The following is a 21,519-nucleotide window of genomic DNA, read 5'->3' on the forward strand; positions in this document are numbered from 1 at the left end:
AAAGTGGCCTCTTCAGTCACTGGTAGGACCTTGACATTTTATTTTTAATCAAAGAAAATTTCTGTCCTAAACTTAAAGGAATTTATGCACATGATTAAGCAATTTCTTGAATGAGGGCCTTCATTTTTACCAGCAGGGTACTTCATATGAACTGTAGTTTGTGCTGTGTAATTAAAACGTTATCAGATTTGGCTTAATTAATGTTAAAACAAAACAAATGCTTGATGCCTGCTTCAAGGACATGAAAAAAAAAAAAGCTTTCCTCCAATTCTTGATTTGCCATGTTGTGCCAACGTTGAAAATGAATGATATTACTTGCCATAGTGACGGATTCTTTTACCTGAAATGTTGTTCTGCATATAGCACTTGTCTGAAATCAGTTGTTCATATGCTAGAGAAGTCCATGTACATCTTGTATGCAAATTATTATCTTTTAATCTGTTTATGAATACAGCAAGGTTGAGGTAGCAGAGGTCTGAAAAAATTAACATTGCATTATCTTAGTTTTTTGTGGAGTTAAAACTTTCAGAGCATGCTAATATTAATTGTGGTTAATTTTCCATATATTTATGGCAACTGAAAAAGAGGGGCATGGAGTTGCCTCTTCAATAATGTACCATCTCTGTCCAAGATGCTACATCAACGTGTCAGACGAATGTTCACGTTTAAGAAATGACTGTAGGAGCCACCTCACGTGACTCTTATCTCTTCTTCTCCAGCGGCCAGTAGTAAAATTTGACTTGCATGAAATGGCAGGAGAATTATGTGGCTGTTTATAAAGGTGGTTCAAGAATCTTTGAAACCTATCAGCATATACATGGTTCACATAGCTTCTTCTTTTGGATCTTGATCCTTCTAATACATGCTTATATGTGCGTGTTTTTTTAATATTTTTGTTCTGAGCCTATGTCACAAGTGACATATGACTTTTAAAACTAAGGAGAACTATGTTGATAAACTCAGCTTTTCACGTCACTGTTGATGGTACACATAGACTTGATAAAAAGACTGAAGTCTAAAGAAATAGAACAGCTGATTTTTTTGTGCACTTTAAGTCATAGTCCATTTAATTAAAGAATGAGTCTTACCAGACATGGGAATAGAGGACTTTGATATACATGGTATTAATCTGACAACTTTGAAGAAAACTAAATTTTTCTTCCAAAAAAAAAGGTTTAAAACACAAAACAGGAAAAACCTTAGCAAACCCAAACTACCTCTTTATTGGAGAAAATAATTTTGAATTTTCCAAATGGAATTCAGCTTTTTTGAAATAATTTCTTTCAGAAAGAGATATAAAATTCTGATTTGCAACAGTACTGATCCACACCTCTGTAATATATCATTAGTCTGTTGGCACATTTTAAAAGTGAAACTTAGTGAGAAAAAAAGAAAGAAAAAGGAAAATCCTCTAAAAGTATAGATAAAAAACAAACCAAAACCAAACCACAGAGATGATATTTAGAATTCTTTAGTGGAATTGCATCCTGGAAAAGGCTGATTAGAATAAACAAACCTCTCCTGACCATGAGCTCTCAGTGGCTTAGAAGCTGAATGCTTCTAACTATAACATGTATTAGCTTTGGTGCTTTCCCCCACACTTTTTTTTTTTTTTTTTTTTTTTTTTTTTTCTCTCTTTTATTTTTCTTTTTCTTTTTTTCTTTTTACTATATATTTACAGGTCTTGGCAATATCTGAGAGACCTTGTTTTCATTTCTGGTCACCACCTCAGCAAACTAATCAATGAGGCATGAACTGCTATCTGCAGAGAAAGAAATGAAAAATAAACCAGAGATAATCCTTCAGTTAAAAGGTTATTCTGTGTGATAAAAGCTATTTTGTTAATTTATTTACTTACTGGTACAGTGAGATAAAGTGAGGGAACAATTAGGGAATTCTAGTTGAAAGGATTTAAAAGGGCAATGACGACTTAATATTTTAGGTTATTTGATTGACAGTATAGTTACGCAGATACCTTAAACTAAAAAAAAAATGCAGTTTTCAGTGAATCAAAATTCTGTTTGGGTCAATTAGTATTTTCTGTTATTAGTATTTCCTCTATTAATCATATCTTCCTGCTCACAAATATTAGTTTAAATCCATATTTTATTTTGCATGGTAATTTGTTTAAATAGGATATTAAATTGTTTTTGTGAAGTGTCTGCAGTAATAATTGTTTTTCATATTTTATCCTTATTTTTCATCTTTTCATATTTTCTGTTCCTCAAAATGTACTAATATACATAAAAACTTTATTGTTTTTGACCTATATGTAATCTAGTAGAGTATATTTGCAGTTTGCAGACTATCATGTGCTATTAAATTTGGGTTCATTAAGCTAATTAAAAATTATTTTAATATTCAGATGGTTATTTCTGTCTATAAACACCAAGTCTAAGAAAATGATTAGTAAAATCTTTACCTAACATGTTGCAGCAATAGTTTATTTTTTTCCCAGTGTCTTGTTGAAAGTTTTAAAATTTAATTTATTTATGAAATCGTCCTAGTGTGCAAGTTTGCATTTTGGTTTGTAATTCTGATTAGTTGCAGACAGTCTTATGACAAAACTAATACTTTACATGCACATCTCTACTGATTCACAGACATTTTGAGAAGCAGACTTACATAGAGGTATCTGTCTCTCTCCAAGTCTTTCAGGAGGGTTTGATCTATGTTTGGGAAAAAGTAGCACAGTGAGCAGCCCTTTCACATTTTGGGAATGGACAATGCTCTGTAGCATTCTGTATATGCAGAATAATCTGCTTTAAAGAGATTCAAATTGTAATTGTTGATATGTAACAGCTTCTGTCATTTTTCAGGATGAGGATTATCATTGCCAAGAAATTTTCTGTTTCTCTTTTGGATCTTCATCTTTTCATCTGCATGAGGATTGGTCTTTCCTTTTTTATTCTAGTTGGGGAGCTGTTTTTCATTCTGCTCTTCTCTTTCTCACTTCCATTTTTATGAAGCCCATTTTTTTCCAAACCTTGAAATTTGCACCTTTTTTATTCTAGCGTAGGAAGAGGAAATATTTTATGTTGCTTAGTTCTATTCTCTAATTTCTTACAAGTTGTAGAGACAGTGACCTAGGTCTTGCAAGTTAAAAGCAATTTTTGCACAGATGGGTTGACCAGACCTTCTGTGAGCTATCTGGATATGCTACAGTTACCATAAAAATCAAAGGGAGAAAAGGGACACATGACCATTGTTGCCAACCAACAGCAGCACAATAACCATGCTGGAAGGGTATCAAGCAAGTCCTGTTTCGTAGCAAATCCAGGCAGTGGAGACTAATGAATTTCAGTGCAACCTTTGTGCCACACTTCCATGACAGAGGCTCTTCTCTGTTTGCTCGCTGCCTCCACCTCGTGGAACTGGCTCACCTGCCGCACATTACGGTTTTCCAAAGTGATAGAGGCAGGAGAGGTGGAGCAGGTAAGTTCAACTTGGCTAGTTGGAATCAGAAATGGATTGTCAAATCTTGGTCAGGCCCATTTAGAATTAATGAAGAAAGTGAAAAAAATGGTCAGCTGAATAAGAAAACCCAACATGCTTGGGTGAGGAGGATTATTATAGAGGAAGTCTGGAAAACTGTGGTGAGAAGACATCTTTCAACCCAGTAGGCACTGGCAGCATTGCACAAAGCATCTCTTCTCCCTCCTCCCTCCCCCATAAAACATCTTTGTTTCCTATTTAAAACCTGTTTTTTCTAACATAATCATTCATGTTTATGTTAACACCATTGAGTATTGAAGAAGCTATTCTGAAGGACTAGTGCTTGACATGTCCAGGCAAACAGGATCCTAATAGAAGGTATTGCTAGTACACATATATGCTCAAGAGACTAATATTCAACATTTACATTGCAGCTGTAAACTACCAGATTTGGCAGTTTGTGTTGCACTTTTGCAATACACCATTGCATATGTTATACTGTGAGTTTATTATTTGAAAATTCGTATGCACGTGCAGAGTAGAGGTGCAAAAAATTTTAGGGCTAATTTGACTTAAATGTTTTCAGTGATGGGATTCCAGCATAAGTTTTAACAGGGTCTCATCCTTAAACAAGTTTTAGCAAATATGTGACCCTTTTGAGCTAGGGATTGCATTTTTATTTTGGTCAGGGTGGTCACACACTTGATCAGAGTGTGTGCAGTCTAAGTGGACTGGCCACCACCTTTGAAAACAGGTTTACAGAAAGAGAAGAGATATGAAGGTCAGAGCATCTTAGAATCATTCAGGTTTGAAAAGACCCTTAGGATCATCAAGTCCAGCTGTAAACCTAAGACTGCCAACTCCACCACTATACCACCTCTCTAGGCATCATATCTGCAGTCTTACACACCTCCTCTCCCATTGCCATAGCTTAGTCTTCAAGATGAGATTGGGGGACCTGCTGGGTAGTGATAAAATTCTCTGTCTGAGAAAATGCAACAAGCTGGTCAGCAAGAAGACTAATATCACAAAAAAGGCACTCTTCATCTCTGTTGAAGCTATTCAGGTACATGGGAGGGAATGAGAGATTTCTTGGACAAGAGAAAAAATGAGCATGAAGCTGTGTCATGATAAGGGAATTCATCTAGAAGGCAAAAAAGTTGAATGCTAATCTGTGCTTAAATAATGTTTTATTGTAAACTAAGCAAGATCTGCAGAGTACAGCCAGAAGTCCTTCACTCAGATGAATGGTCTTGCTAATGTTACTTTTTTCCCCCCTCTCTTTGTAGTTTAGTAGATCTCTCAGGCTCCTCTTCAGTCTCAACATTATTATCCTGACCTGCCTAGAGGATGGTGATTATTTTTCTTTGTAATAGAGTGAAATTGTGTGGCTCTGCTTCAACTGAAAAAGTCTTTCTGTCTTTGTGTTTCATATTCTGCAGAAGTAGTCTGTAGTTATGATGATTGCATGCAAGCTAGTGACTGTTCCTCTTTCTGCAGTAGCTGTGTTAAAGGTTAAAGCCACTTAATAGTTAGGTGACATGGGTCTCTGTATAATAACCACTGTAGCCTCAAACACTTCCCCAAAGTGATTTATACTTAAAAGAGAAGGGGGTGAATAGATCTTGGAATGTGTCTCACTCTTCAGGGAAACATCATAAATGACTAGCTTCCATGGAATATGTATTTCTGCAAAAGTTGGGCGAGTTGAAAAATATTTCTCCTTAAAACTTTTGAAAGAAACAAAAGTCTATAAGTGAATATTTTTAGTAAAATGACTAAAATATGTTGTAATGCAGTGTTTACTATTTAAAGATTGACTTATTCACAACTTCAAAATAAATTTTGCTTGCTTTTTGCCTGGACACAGAAGCCTAGAAGTGATTCAGCCACCAAAAAATAACAGTATATATTTGAAACATCATCACAGTCTTTTCAGAACTGATGGGAAATGGTGCCACATCTAATGCATTATTTATCAAGCTACAATTTCAGGAATAACAAATATCTTAATTAGTGGAATTAATCAATTATGCCTTCATACATTGGTTGCCTGTAGTCCTCTATAAGGAAAAAAAAGTTTCTCCTTTTATTCTACCTTTTTAAAATGTGGTTATCATGCTCTCCTTCTTTCAAGCATTTAGAACAAAGTCCTGATAATTTAATTACATGCCTCATTCAAATGCAGGATCATATGAACCTGTAATGGCTCAAATAATCTGTTTACTAATAATTCATCCAGTAGTGCTTTTTTTTTTTTTTTTTTTTTTTGAAGGGAGAGGGGAAGGGAGAACCTTATCTGCAATTTCACTTTGGTACAGTATTATAAAAGAATAACAATATAGTTATACAGTCTGCCATTTAGTTCAGTGTTTTTGGGTGCATTTAAGCTATTGAATTAATCTCACTTTTAAACAATAGAATATAATACTTTAATAGCTTGCCTCTGCACTGGCTTTGTGGGATGCTGAAATTAGTATTATAATGCACTGTGTATAGTTTCTGCTGAATCTGATTGCTTTAGCAGCAGTCAGGTTGATAGTATCAGGTTCCAGCTTGCTGGGTCAACATGGACCCAGGCCATTAAAGGAGAAAGGTTCAGGGAAAGTTCATTTCTATTGTTTTACCATGGTTACAAAACAGAAAAAAAAGGGAGAAATCCTGCATTTGTAACTTATTGCTTCCTTGGGCCCTGAAGGTAGTATGATCTTTTTTTCCTCTTAAATTGAACACAGAAATATAAACCTTCTGATTATCTGTAATGTAAACAAAAGAATATTTTCTGATCACTTTTAAAGTAAAACACAGATGTTCTGCATTGACTGCTGATGTCATTAAACAAAAGTGTTTGTATTAATTTAATTTGATCTCCCAAACTGTTAGCATTTAAATTTGTTACTAGGTCAATAGAAAAATTAAAACTTCATAGCGGCTTTATAATACTGACTTTTGTTTACATAATTTTCACTTTAATTAACTCACAGTAAGCCTGTTGAAATAACTATGTTTGCTTTTTCTCTAAAATAGAACCTGTCCATTGAAGATTTTCTTTATATTGTGATTATAGAATGAAGAAACATTTTTATGAAAAAGTGTGAACCTAAATATCATCATATATATGTGACATTCACAGCACAGTTATATACCAATTGTGAGGTACCATTATGAAATTTAAGATAAATTTTAAGATAAATGTGTTTGCTCATCGAAGAATGAAGCACTTAGCACAACATTAGTATGTTATACATGAGAACTGGTGAAGAAAACTTACTGTGCAGCACTGAGTACTTCATACAAAGAGGTAAATCATGTAATCGGAGTAACATAGAATAAAATTTGGTATTTGTACCAACATGGAGAAGTTCTGCCAAGCAAATGGTTTCACAAACATTTTTCTTAATAGAAAGATTTGCATGGAATTTGACTGAACTCTGAAGGTTGTGACACAGTATAATATTTAATATGTTTTATTTATAAAGGCTTTTATGTCTAATTCTCATAAGACAACGTTTTGGATAAGTGAGGCCATTTTTAGATTTGACTGTTACACAAGTTGGAGATAATGGTATTCAATAGAATGCTCGTTCTGGAAACCAGCTTTCAGGGGTGAATTTATATTTGTTATTTTCCAGAGTTGCCTGACTCTATTATTATTAACTGTGATCTCATTAAGAAAAACAAATTTCACATATGCTAAGCTGGGCCAGGATCAATGTGTATTTTAATTTAAGATCTTTGGGGAACATACAGATAATATTGTTGACTTAGTATGAGTCATTAATCTTCCAAGACAGTGCAAGGCACAGCTCTTAGGGTCTCTCTACCCAAACAGGTTTACAAGAGAGGTCTGTGGCCATTTGAAAGATTCATCTCACTGTAAAATTGCTATTGACTGAATTGATATTTGAGTCTTAACAATCCTGATGTGGAAAGGGAGAAAACAGGGAAAATGTTTGTTTGGCTTATATGAAAGTTAGAAAAAGTTACAGAGTGCAAGGAGTACTAGGTAAACTTTATTACCCTTTGTTTATCCTTGACTACACTTCTAGGTTTGGTATCCATTAGCAAATGACATCTGGTTTTTCATTTGATTATGGTGCTCGCTTTCTTTCTTAAATGATTGTGTTAATGTTGCGGTGCCCTGCTAATCACTTGCAGGGATTGTAGTCTGTGTGTACGCACACTGCGCAAACAGATAGGCACACACATCTGTGAATGTGTGTTTGCATACATAATCATGGAATCATTTAGATTGGAGCCACTACCAGAGCCTGAACCCTGCCAAGTCCACCACTAAACCGTGTCCCTAAGAGTCCCAGCTACATGCCTTTTATATACATCCAGGAATGGTGATTCAGCCTCTCAGGGAAGCCTGTTCTGATGCTTGATAACCCTTTTGGTGAAGAAGTTCTTTCAAATATCCAGTCTGAACCTCCTCAGACTGACAAGTCTGTAATTCCTAGTATGAAGATACTGTAATGATCAGTCTTGAAGAGTGTTGCTCTGTCATGGTGAGGAAGTAGAGAATACTCGTTTTTCACCATTTAGTTCTTAGTGAGTCATGGAAGCTGGAGCTGAGCTGTTTGCATACTGTGTATTTCTCTACTCTGGTTGAGTAGTGTATAGTCTTGCAGCCCAGTGGGAGAGAAGGTGGCAGTCAATACTTACTAAAGAGAATGAAATCTAGATTGTTTCCTGCTTTGATTTAAGGTGCTTTGGGATGAGAGCACCTGTTGCCTTGGTACTATCAGTCTAGAGACTCGCATGCATGGAGTGCTGCCCTATATGGCCTGTATACACATGTATGTGCAATATACATATACACCCGTACAAGCAAATGTATCTCGTGTGAAGAGTTACTGTGTCAGAGAGAACGCTCTTGCAAGGACTGTATCTCCTACTCACAGAAGTCCAAAGCATGCCTTGTCATTTCTTTTTCTCTTAAATTGTTAAATAAACGGATAAATGGGAACAAATGACTGCTTTTATGTTCCACATATTGCTTAAAAACTTTAAAATTTTTATCTCTTTTAAAAGCTAGTATAATGAAGATACACTGAGAAATAAAATGAGAAAGCAACATTGCAAATATATTATACTTTGCCACTTTATACAGTTCAATTAAAACAGAAATCTGTTATCCATTTCCAGTAAATTGAGAGAAAGATAATTGATTGATACAAAATTCTTCTAATTTGCTATTTTTTTGCTGTACCCTCTTCTTCAAGTATTGATAATTTTTTTGGAAAACTGCATGAACACACTGTCCAGTTAAAGCTTTGGCGTGCTTTTGTGTTGGAGAGCTATAGAATCATGGAAACATCACTCTGACTTTCAGCCAAGCACGTAACCAAGTACATTTCTCGACCAGATAATGACTAATTTGATTCTTGTTCTTTAAAAGGGACAGTTTTCTGCATTTTTTTTTCTTAAGAACCTGGTCCATTACCACACAAACCCAGTTCTGCTAGAAGTAGTCACAAACAGCATAGGAAAGCGTATGGTTTGGTCAAGTGAGTCTTTCTTTAGTACCATCTTTAGTACTGGATTGAAGCTTGAAACAACAAAAGCTAAAAAAAACCTCAGACAAATATAATATCTTGGGGCAAACTCTAGCACTGAAGAAAATGTGCCTCTTAGTTTGATCCATGGCAGTTTGATCATGATGTCTAACATTCAGAGAACATCAGCCAGAACAAAATCAGGGGAAAAAAAACCCCTTTGTATTAGTATATTTGATGATTTGGATGATTTTTCGTTCCTGAGCCCCTAACTTGCATGTAGCAACATTTTCAGAGCTTTTCTGTGTCTGAGCAAGACAGATTGATAGAAAAGTAGGGTTTTGTTGGAAAGAAAACAGAACAAAAACTGAGGTAAATCATTGAGAAAAGTAGGAATTATGGCAAATCTAAATATAATTCTGAATTGGCACCTACTTTAACTCTTGTCTTACTTGACTCTGGGCAGAGATAGAAAATCTGTTTGTAATTACTGTGATTAATTTGTATTTCATTATCATCTTAATGTTCAGTCAGGATTTGTTCTTGTTGTGCTATGAGCTATATGGCCAGAGCCAAAAGAGAGCTCTGTGTGCGTGTTACGTGTGGAGATGTGCCAGGCACGGTGTATGTCAATCAGGTATCTTATCAGATATCAAATATCATCCTGGCCAACAATAGTATGCCCCAGGAGAGTGCTGCAAGTCTTGGTACCATTTTGCCCATCCTGGAAGTTGTGTTCCTGTCTACAATTCCCTTGTATGAAATTCTATGGTATGTGTCCCATGCTGCTGTAGATGTGAGTTATTAAAAGGAAGGATGAATTGGGTTGGAGGTTTCTTGTTGAGAATTCATTGTTGAGAATGCATTTTTAAAGCATTAGAATAACTTGATGAATTTGGTCGTTTTATTGTGGGGGTTCTTTGTTCTGGCTAAAGTGAGATGTTTTTGAGGAAAACATCTTTTCAGACAAAATGCAACAGTAATTTGAAATTTGAATTTCAAAGTCTAATGTCTTCATCATGTACTTTGAAGATGGGAGGTAAAGGGACTAGTAGAGAAAAGTGTAACTTTTCCAGTCACAGAGTAAATATAGAGTATATACATATTAAAATAAACTTCTCAGTAATTGATTTAGGCTTTTCTGTAAAATATATCTATAAACAGATCTATAAAATAGATCTTTTGGTATATTCCTATGTAATTCTGTTGTATAAAGATTCATAATGGAATTACCAGACTTACAATGAAATAGAAATAATAATAATAATAATTTTAAAAAGTCTTATCAGAAGTAGCTACATTTGTCAGCTTGGTTATCTAAAAACGTACTCCTAGTACTACTTTTTAGAAATGACTGATTAACCTTTCAGTGTTTCCTTAGGATAACACATTAGTAGCAGACTGTTATTTGTGATAGGACGGACTTTACATGAGGTAGTTAAGGGACAGCTTGGAGAACTGGCTGCATTTCAGGCCTGCAAATAATTTACCTTCAAACTCTGACTAAGGGTTATGGTGACATATTTTAAGGTATCACCAGATTTGATCCTCTGTAGCTTGATAGAAATGCATTGAATGACTTTTGAATAGTTGAAAGGATAACAGATCAGAGTGTCTTTGGTTGAATCACTGCAATTATTTCCATTTGGACCTATAGTACTGTCTGGTTTTTTTTTTGGGTTTTTTTTTTTTTTTTTTTTTAGGACTTCAAAGTATTGGACTGGTATTCTTTATTGTTCAAATTACTATAGTACTGCTCTTTGGAGGGAAAACTGTGCTATGGTTCATACCTTTATAGATGCTGCTCTGCAAGGAAATGGGAGGTTGATTGCTTCTGTTCCTTGCTTTGCAGAAGGAAAATAAACTACAAATTTATTTTACAATATTCTATAATACAGTATGATGGCCAAGCAAGTCTACATCTAGACTTGCAAGGGTGGAACACTATGACACACCAGGTATCTTGATTTCACAAACAGATTTTGGGGGCTGGGTACACAGATCAGTTTTTTGGAGTGTACTGTAATTTAGTTTTTCCCTATGAGTTCATATTTTGCTGTTTCAGAAGTAAAGCACATCTAGAGTACACACAAGGATTTACTAATTAAAGGGCACATCTAGAGTACACACAAGGATTTACTAATACAAGGGTAATCCCTGCCTTGTTTCTCTTGGTCTGTGTGGGTTTTCAGTGATGGGCATTGTGCTGGGTGTTGCACAAACCCATGGCTGTACTGAGAGCTGGTTACTGTCCCAAACATTTTGAAGTCGGAGTGGCAGAGATGAAACTAACATTGTGCATATTGTTTAGCTTCTAGTTTAGGACTTGCTTATTGATATCAAATAGAAGTGCACTCAAAAAGTAGACCCACTCATTCTGACTGCGGATATCATCTGCTCAAAGAAACTTATAATTTTTAATGCTCAGTACTCATCAGAAGAGTAATACTTGTTTTGTATTTATACATATATGCAAATAGAGATCACCTTATTTAGAGGTGATCAATCAAATTCTTGATTTTAGTGGATACTGCACGGTTACCATCAATCTGTTACTCCAGCTGAGCTGTACAGACTAGGAGGGAGTCTTTTCAGTATTTCATATCACTACTGTTGCTCTCAAATGTACAATAAAAGTCACTTTCAAGCTTTTATTTAGGCGGTTCCAGCAATTCTTTGGAAGTGTATGGTTAATGAGTGTGGGTTTTCAGAATTAAAAATAAGATGAATAAAGGGCAGTGAACATTAACCATAGTCTCTGGCAGAAGCTAGTATAAAATTTTTCATTTTGAGTATAAAGAGTTTTTTAAAGGGCAAAGGGTTTAAGATATAGGCAGCTTCATTAAAGAGGTGACAGTTCACTTGTTTCAGCATTTCATACAAAGAATTGTGGCCAATTAACTGATGAGTGCATTCAGATATTACAGTGGATACACTGATATGATAGAACTTCATTATCAAGTGTTATGAATAAAAATAACATAATAATTAATGAACTGCCAGGAGAACCAGAATATTTTCACAAAATACTTTGAATAGTGCAGTATTTTTTCTTTTTTTTTTCAAGTTAAATCATTGAGATGTTTATGTATCTTATATTTAATACAGATGGTAATAAACACTAGCTCTTTGACCCCTGGAGCAATGATGGTTTGTACCTTATGTAGATGCTTTTTCTTGTAGCGTTTCTGCTCTTTTTTTAAAAAGTGGTTCTCAAAATGGCAGCTGCTCCCCAGTATGTCCTGATGGAAAACAAATCAGATGATATTTTTCTAAAGAAATTCCACAAAAATTTCTTAAGTAAAGATAGTTACTTATGGTATGTATGGTTACATATGTGTTCAAAAGAGTAGTATGCTGTTATATGGCCTATTTCTGCTTTGAGTCTAATTGGTTATTTGTACATGCAATTATCTGATTTATGTTCACAAATTTGTAATTACATGTGCAAGTTATATGCAGAGATGAATACAGATGGTTGGAAAACAAGCCTTGAAGCAGGACTGTTCATTCCAACTAAAGTTCATACATTTAAATCATTGTTTCAGGCCATATGCAGACTCTAACAGACATAACCACAAGACTTAGGCTTGCTTTACATTAGGAATCATCTCAGCAACCTGAAGTAAAAACTTTTATAAAAAAATGAAAGCTTAAAATTCTTTTAGATTTGTGTCATTGTGGATCGAGCCTTCCTTTCTGGCCTATTAACTCCATGCTTGACATTTTTATAATATATATAGTACATGATGTTTTGAGGGGATGTTTTTAGAATTAAAAGCCTAAGAAAAGATGAAAACAGTTGAGGAAAAAATAGGCTTTGCATCTGTTATAGTTTGGGGTTTCATGTGGGTGAATAACACTGTTAGAAGGAATCATTTAGCTTGCATATTTAAATTTTGGGTGCGGTTTGTGCTGTAAGGTTAGTGAAATGGAAAAGGCATCTGTTATAACTTGACAGAAAGAGCATTTTGTGGGAAGCATGCACTCTATATCACTACTTTTTCCACTTTTTTTTTTTTTTAATTTTGTTTGGTAGTTGCAGAATTATTCTGAAAAGACAGCAGTGTAAATAGAGGAAATAAATATGATTTTTCAAGGTTTTCTTGTTATTGTTTTCTTGTTATTTTTTTTGTTTTCTTGATATTGCCAGTATTCCTAAATAACTTTTTCAGGATCACCAGTGCTGTGATTTCTGAGTACTGTTTCTGAAGTAAGGTTTATATAACCAAAAAAGAAATATCAATATTGTTAGAATCTATGCATGGATTCTCTTTAATAATTGCATTTCATTGTTCATTCAGACTTATTTTCAACTCAAGCTTGTATGGCTGTCATCGTCAGAAGCTTGTGTTTCACAGTTATTACATAATTGTGAAAGCCAACATACTTGTATGTTTTAAGAACTTTCAGGAAGATCTAGTGTTTCAGCTAATTAGATGAAGCAGTGAAATTTTGACTTAATTTACTTCTGACATCATGATTCAGCCACACAGCAGAATTAGCTTCATTTCTTATCTATTTTTCCCTTTCCAACAGATGATTTACAGATCTCAATTTCATTAAGAGAACAGGCATATGTCAGTAATATTTTAAGCTTATGTATGATCACAGCTGTATTTAAATCTGGTACTGTAACCTACTCCAGTAACACTCAGATTTCTAACTGGTTTTATTTCGTTTCTTGCCCTTTAGATCATTCTTATATTCTAGTAACATGATCAGTCACAGATAATCTTTTTCTTATATTCTTTCATTGTGTTTGTGTAGGACCTCAACCATCAGGGGAGAACTGGCAGGTGTTGCTGTAATATATATTTTATATAGTCTTGCACTCTTGTACTTTGTGTCTTATACTCTTGTATAAGAATATTACTAATCTTGCTGAAAAGCAGAGTGGTTTGGGCTGCAGTGTTGAGGAGGATGGAAATGACATGCTGTTTACATGACAGTTCTGTTAGGAAAAGAAATAATTCAACAAGGTCTGCTCTACCCCAGCAAAAGAGTAACATTCAAGGACTAACCTGTACTCCTGTATTACTGCAGTAAATGACTTTGGAATAGGATAGGAAGTTAAATATATTTTCTTCCATTTATTCTTTCTTCCACTGATAAACTGGTGTCGCATTTCTGACCCAATATCCACTTTTGGCCATTTTGGTTCAAAAATGGCAGTAAAGTGTTCTGTTACTGAAATGCAATAATATTTCATCAGCTTGATTTCTCCACTGCTCACTCCTGTAACACAACCTAATTCTTTTGAAGATCATTCATGCACTTCTTTATGAAGATTTTGAAACAGATCGTTGTATTTATTTTTATCAGCATTGTTTGCTGTCTCAGTAACTCCTAATATATCATGAGTTCAGCACTAATTATTGCGTGAGAACATTTTCTGTTTAACTGTGAGAAGAAAAATAAATTTAAGGTAATTGCACTGAGAGTTTTATTGTTTTACAAGGCTGCTGCAAGTAAAAAGGACATGGTGTGACTTCTAATGGTTGTTTTACTAACTGCCAAAATAAATGTATGCTCTGTCTTAGAATTGCATTTTTTACTTTGTTCTTGAGTGGGAGCAGAAGGGGAAAACCTAAAATAGTAAAGTATAAGGTTTGGATCGATGCACTTTGTCATTTTTTTGCCTATAAAATGCTAGTTCAGTGCATTAGAAATATTTATGAAGGTTACCTTGGCAAGTGTTTTCCAAGCAAAGGAATTAAATTACACAAAAGGTTTAGTCCGTCTTCCTAGATGTTATTTTTCAGTACTGACACGCCCTTGGCTCAAGTTTTGCTAGTGTGAAGGCTGCACGTATGATGAGAGCAGCATAGAAGATATCCCAAAACCCAGAATTACCACGTGGGAAGAGTCCACTGCTTTTGCTTTCAGGTTGTCACAGGGCATCCCTGTCCTTGCATTAAGTCAGAAAGTGACATCTTCAGCCTTTTTGCAGTGTCCATTTTATGGCAAGCACATAATAACTACAGTGGCTGATAACCTAAATTTCATTCAGCCAGCTTCTTTGAGGTCAAAAGTTCTGTGTCAGGCTTTGAAGCACTAAGAGGAGATGGAACAGATGAGAAATAAAGCATAGATTTTCAAAATGTACCTAAATGAGATGCATAAATGCTGATGTAGCTAAAATTGGTGTTGATATTCTAAGCTGGTTTTTTTTTTTTTTTTTTTTTTTTTTTAGGCAGTTCTAAGAACTTAAAAAATACATTAAATAAATACACCAAATTCTTGTTACAGATTTGCTACCTGTCACTTCTGGAGTGTAACTTTTCCTTCCACTCCCCAGTATTACTGATTATAAAACTGCCTGACCAATGGTAACTTCACTGTATCATGTATGCCCAGCTGCAGATGAGGACAATATTTCTGTGCACTAAACTTACGGACAAGATTAAAAATAAACCTTTAAATGTAAAAAATGAACCCTGAAATTAATAAATTTTGTCAGGAAAGGCAGCTTGCCTTCTTACTACTGCTCAGACTTGCAGTTTTCTTTAGGGGTATTTCATGTATGTATAAAAAATAATTTTAAGGAGTAAAACTTAATCAAATGTTGATATTGCACAATTGTTCCTCAAAATCAGGACATGAGAAAGATAAATCACAGAATTATCTCAAAATTTTTGAACACTTTTATTTTCATAGCACATGTTTTGTCATGCAATTAGTCATCTGTAAAATGCTAGTGACGTGCTCTGAGAATTACATACTACTCATGAAGAGTTTCAGCTATTTTGGAGCCAAACTTTCCTTGGTGCTCAAAGGCCTTAACAGAAATCAGTGGAGGTCTACTTATTTAAGGCTTTCAAGGATGAGACCCTTAAATTTTAACATCAAGTCTGTCTTCTGGCACATAGTAATAAGAACTGAATGCAGCCTGGTTATGTTTAAAACCCACCAGATAAGCCCATAATACTATTGTTCTGTTGTCTCTTTCCATGTGATTGCACAGGGCCAGGTTTTCTGTTGATTATGTCTGCTTTTAATGGTTTAGCACTATGAAAACACTTCTAGGACCAAGCTCATACTTGATAATACAACTGAAATTATGTGGAACTTTGAAAATATTATCAAAGCACAGCGTTTTAACTGATAAGGAACACGGATTCTTCCATTTTTTATTCTTTAATTCAGCCATCTGTTGTTTTCTATATTCGGTATAACAGGAAGGATATAAGATCAATAGATGTTGATCAAAAGACCAAAAAAACCCATATTCTCTGCCTTAAATGTAGTCTCAATTGCTTCTCGTGCTAATCACAGTGCAGTGCCAAATACACCCTTTTTCTTCTAAGATGAAAATGCTACAGCCATAGTATTCCTTGATGTATTTATGAAATTGAAGGGATGAAATACAAATCTGGCTGAAAATTGATGGATTTATTTTCAGTCATTGTGGAAGATGTTCCCGTTATCTAATTAGCTGATGGTAGTAAAGAAAATATTTGAGATTTTCAAGATTCACTAATCTGTGCCTTGAGTTCCTCATTCACGTAATGACATATTGTAACTGTAAACCATGATAATTTCTACAAAAATAAAGATCAGTTGTCTGTGGGAATGTCTTTTGAGACTTGAGAAAAGTCTGATAATTTTATCACAAACTGACATAAGCTTGTAGAAGGCTGATGGATTTTCATAGGAAGAAATACATTTAGGTGCTTCACTTCAAAAACTTGACTACTAAGTTAGTAATACATGGTCCTGTAGAAAACTTTCATTTTCTTCTTCAGCATGTTATCTCACATATGAAAATCTAAGTTTTAGAGCAGAAAATATCTAACTTATTCATATTTCTAAAAGTAGAGTGACAATCTATTGGATATCTTTTGTAATGGATAAGCAAGAAACTTTTAACTTCGCTATAGACTTCTCCCCAGGTCATCAAAACAGTTGATCTTGTGGCTTCCTTGAATCTTTGTTGATATTGTCTAATTTCTGCTTTCTCTAATTTACTCTTCAAAGAACAAAACAGTAGACAGGAAGATCAGCTATGACTTCCAGATGTAGCACTGTTTTTTCCAGTGTCTTCTTGTGGAGTCCCAAAACACTCCTTGACTTATCTGTACTATAACCCTAGGTATTCACTTGGGCTTTTGGGGTTCTGGCATTTCAGACTATCTTAGCTCTAAAAAATCCAGACTTTAGACATCTTCAAAATCAAAATGGGTCATCTTTGAGTAGTTTATCCATTGAGATAATTAGCATTTCCATAAGAAGGCAAATGTGCTTTCAGAAAAAACAGTGTAGTCCTTCCAATAATTGTATTCAGATAAAAGACAGAATCTTACAACGTCTTTTATATGTCTATAAAAGCTTATATACAAAATCTAAATTTGAGTAAAAATAGTATTGTCATCAACTTTAAATGATGATTTTGTGTCTCAGTGTATCTTCATCAACTAGAAGAAAATATTACATTACTCTTGCATTTAAATATATCTTTTACATAATAAATCAATTCATACCTATTTAAATTATGGGGTTTTTTTTTATTCTGAAGACAAATCTGCTGATTTTGATACAAAATAGGAATATGAGTATTTTGAAGGTTTCTAATCTTGGAATGAAAATGGCCTAATCTAAAAATAAGTAGGTCTTTACTAAAATTTATGAAAAATACCAACAAAATGATTTATTAAGCTATTTTTATCATCTTGTTTATGATAGGTAAACTAATTTGCTATGCTTTTGATGTTTTTTAAAAGAGTTTATCAAATAGCTATAAAGACGATAATGAACTACAAAACAACATGCGAGTTTTCAATTCTAGTCAAAGTGCTTATTTTTAAAGTAATTTTTTCATGCCATTTTCTCCACAGCTTTGGTAATGGTTCATAGAAGATTCTTGCAATTCTTATAGTTTGAAAACAAACCTTACAAAATGGTAGTATTTCAAGTTAGTAGTATGGTTAATGAAACAAATGTTTAACAAATGACAACTAACAAATTAGGTCAAGTGTTGCTACTCAATTAGTTATTAAGGACAATTAGATATGTTAATTCTAATTGTGTATTGCATAGTCTACTGTGCCTCTAAATCAGATCTTCCAGGCCCTAAGATATAATTCTTAATTTGTCTTACAATGTTTTTCTGCCTTGTTATAAGAAAAACCTCACATTTCTTAAATAGGTAAAGGTCTTTTAATAGTAGATTTGAACTAGTGTCACTTAAAAATTCTATCAGGATTAAATAGGTTTCCTTCTCAGAAATTTCATTTAAATAGAATCACAGAATAAGACGAGTTGGAAAGGTTCCATAAGGATCCAGTCTAGCTCCTGGCCCTGCTCAGGTCCGTCCCCAAGAGTAACACCGTGTGCCTGAGAGTTTGTCCAAACAATCCTTGAACTGCCAGGCTGGTGCTGGGACCACTTTCCTGGGGAGCCTCTTCCAGTGCCCAACCATCTACTGCATGAAACATTATTAGTAAGATTGGAATTAGGAGTTCAGAACTTTATGAAAATATTTACTTGGTAAACTTTGGGGGAGAAATCATAGAATGGAGTTGAGTTTCTGGACTCGTTTATAGCTTTGAGTGTGACCCCTTTCTTTTTGTATACGACAGCACGGGCAATTTGATTCTAGAAGGTGACCAAAGGAAGAGTTCTACCTTGGGTATTTCAGTATCACTCACTTATAATTTGCTGTTGACCTTTGTTTAGAGATTTGGTCCATGACTGTCTTCCCTTGGGCTTTGAAGAGGAGTACTTTTATTCCTCAAAATCAAAGACAAAAGCATTCAGGCTTCACCGTTGCTATACTTAACATCAAAGACAATCTTTACAGTTGTGAACTTGCTTTATAAAGACATGGAAGTCATTGGTACATTGTGCATTTTGCCACATTACCCCACTTGTGTTCTGTCATGCTGTTGTGAGACCCTTCAATAGTCATATCACAATAGTGATTTGAGCACTTCATCATAGATACTTAAATGAAACCATTAAATTTTTCCTACACAGTGGCATTTTTTGGTAGATGAATATATTAGAAACACTCCATTTAAATCAGATCATTTTTATCTATAATGTTTTGTTCAGTTTTATGTGTGTTCATGGTATGTTTATTTTTATTGTAAATCACAGAGGAAATATCAAAGAAAATCTGAAGACACTTAATTTGGTTTTGTGAGCTGGAATTTGACAATGTTCTTTTTCTACAGCCATTTTTCTTGTAGTTTTGAACATATGACAGTTTTGTTTATTTTAAAGAAAATCAAAAATCCTAAACCAATCAAAGAAATTACCAAGCTTATAATTTTAATAATGACCTCAGCTCAGGACATTAAGTTGGGAATTAATGATTAGTTAAGGTTAATGACTCAATGCCTTGAGTCATTAAACTTCAAGAAAATGCTCTGTACTTAGATTGTTTTTGGTTTATTAAAGTTAGGTTGCAGAAGATTCCCAAAACAAAACAAAAACAAAAACAAAAATTCCAAACACAGTAGAAACTAATATGACCAGAAAACAGAGGTATTTTATTATCTGCCTCATTCTTCAGTCCCAGCATAGCTAGAAATGCCTTTATCCTGATTAGAATTTTGTTAGTATGAGGACTTAAGGAGCAAAACCTTTCATAGCCAACTTTCTTCTCTTTCTTGTTCTGAAACATATGAAGAACTTCAAATGTTTGGCAAATCATAGGTTAACACTGCAGTTTTAGAGCAGCACACCACCTTATTCTGTGAAGTTATTCCACAATGTCCTCTAAATGAGCAGTTTCAGGATGTTGCAGTTGTAGCATGCTATGATCTGTACTTAGGAATACGAGCATTTGGATATATGCTGTATGAGCAGGCACATATTTGTATGTAAGTGGGCAGAAGGTATTTTCACTGTCATCCGTCTCTAATTTGTATGCTACTTAGGCAGTCCAGGAGATGGAAAGTTGTGTATGTGAGCATTTAACAGACAAGGAGTGCTTAAACCTGAAGCTCTTTATTTTTCCATACTGGACACATGTAAGCTGCTGTGATGGCTTTTGCTCAACAATATCATACAAATAATTCTAAGTCCTTTCTGACATAAAGTAGTATATTTAAAGTAAGGTGTCTTAGTGAGATTTTCACTTTAAATAGAATAAGGGTTAAATGATAACTTGACTTATCTTTTAAATGACAAAAAATAAAGAAATTGCAAGACCTTTTCACACATTAGATATGTATTGTCATTTATCATCTAGATATCAGGCTAGCAGTGCGAAGTAATAAAACATATCATCGAAAAATGTGCTATAGGTCTGAATCACTCTTTCATTCCACCTCCCAGCTAACTGTAGTATTAAATCAAACAAGCAGAACATTTCCTTAGGCAGCCATTGCCTTTTAATTTCCTGAAGAACCTTAAAATATCATTCATTACAAGTACTACACATATTTGGTTTTTAAAAGTCTCATAAATCAATAGCAGGCTGACTGTAATAATTATTACAAGTTAGTGCATAATTTTCGTGCTGAAGGCTGCATGCAGAACTTTAGCATATGCAAACGAGGCAATTCAAACTGTGTATAGATATTAATATGAAGAAGCAGGTAACGAGGTGCAGGCTATGAATTATGCATCAAGAGCGGCTGATCTTCAATGAGGGAAATGAATTCAGCATGTAATCTAATTAGTGATGGAAGTCTATTACATCTAACTGCAAAAGCAACCGTCCTTGAAACAAATTTATTTACAGTCCATGTTACCACTTGAAACAACTTTGAAATGATGTGTAAGACAACAGCTTAATTGTAAAATTTTTTTTGTTTGTTTGTTTCAGTTCTAGACCTGGAAGGCCTCCTAAGAGGACTCAAAGTGTCACCTCCCCAGAGAATTCTCATATCATGCCACATTCTGTCCCAGGCCTAATGTCTCCTGGAATCATTCCGCCAACAGGTAGGATTGCTAGAAACACCTTCACATGGGCAATTGTTTGAATTCATGGCTTATATCCACTTGTTAGTAGATTAACAGTCTAGGAAAGCAGCAGGCAAATATCACAATAGTTCCCCTAATGTCACATTATTGGTACATGAACATGTTGTATGTAATGGAAATTGTGGCAGCTTAGTCCTTCAAAATAACTGAACAAATAATAATCCTTTATGATTTTTTCCCCCTGTTCTTCTTCTTTATAAACAAAAACCTTTCAAAGCATGAATTACCTATCATTAGACAATAATCTCCCTATTCATTTTTAATAGATCAGATATCTTCTGCTTTTTTTTGCTGCTTTGCTTCATTAGATAATGTCATCATGAATATAGTTGCCTGAAGAAACCGAGTTAGTTAAAATAACTCCATGCTGCACACATGTCTTTCTTAATTTTTCATCCTGAAATTCTATTTTTGATGTCTCCTGAGGCCTTACACTAATATTAAGTCCTGTAACAATCTGTTTCTCATACTACTATTTTCTTTTGAAAGTTACTGTACCATCTCCTAGCAAGGACTTGCTCTTAGACATAGTTAAATTAAGAAAGGCTGTATTGCAGGTAAGAGAAGAATAGATGAACATCACCCAGAGATGGAGGCACTCAGTAGTCCAGCTGCTGGTGATGCCACATTCTCTCTCTTCGCATTA

At 34.5% G+C, this 21,519-nt stretch overlaps 1 protein-coding gene across 5 annotated transcripts in view; it reads left to right on the forward strand.

Moving 5' to 3' along the window:
• The window catches only part of DACH1 (dachshund family transcription factor 1), a 355,781-nt gene that overhangs the window by 128,339 nt on the left and 205,923 nt on the right, over positions 1-21,519 (forward strand). For all 5 annotated transcript variants that reach the window (XM_083885201.1, XM_083885199.1, XM_083885200.1 and 2 more), the window contains exon 2: positions 20,716-20,831. In XM_083885201.1, the coding sequence (XP_083741327.1) occupies positions 20,716-20,831 (116 nt within the window). The remainder of the gene's footprint in view (positions 1-20,715; positions 20,832-21,519) is intronic.

This window comes from Zosterops lateralis (assembly GCF_965231275.1).
Source record: "Zosterops lateralis genome assembly, chromosome: 2".
Classification (NCBI taxonomy): domain Eukaryota; kingdom Metazoa; phylum Chordata; class Aves; order Passeriformes; family Zosteropidae; genus Zosterops; species Zosterops lateralis.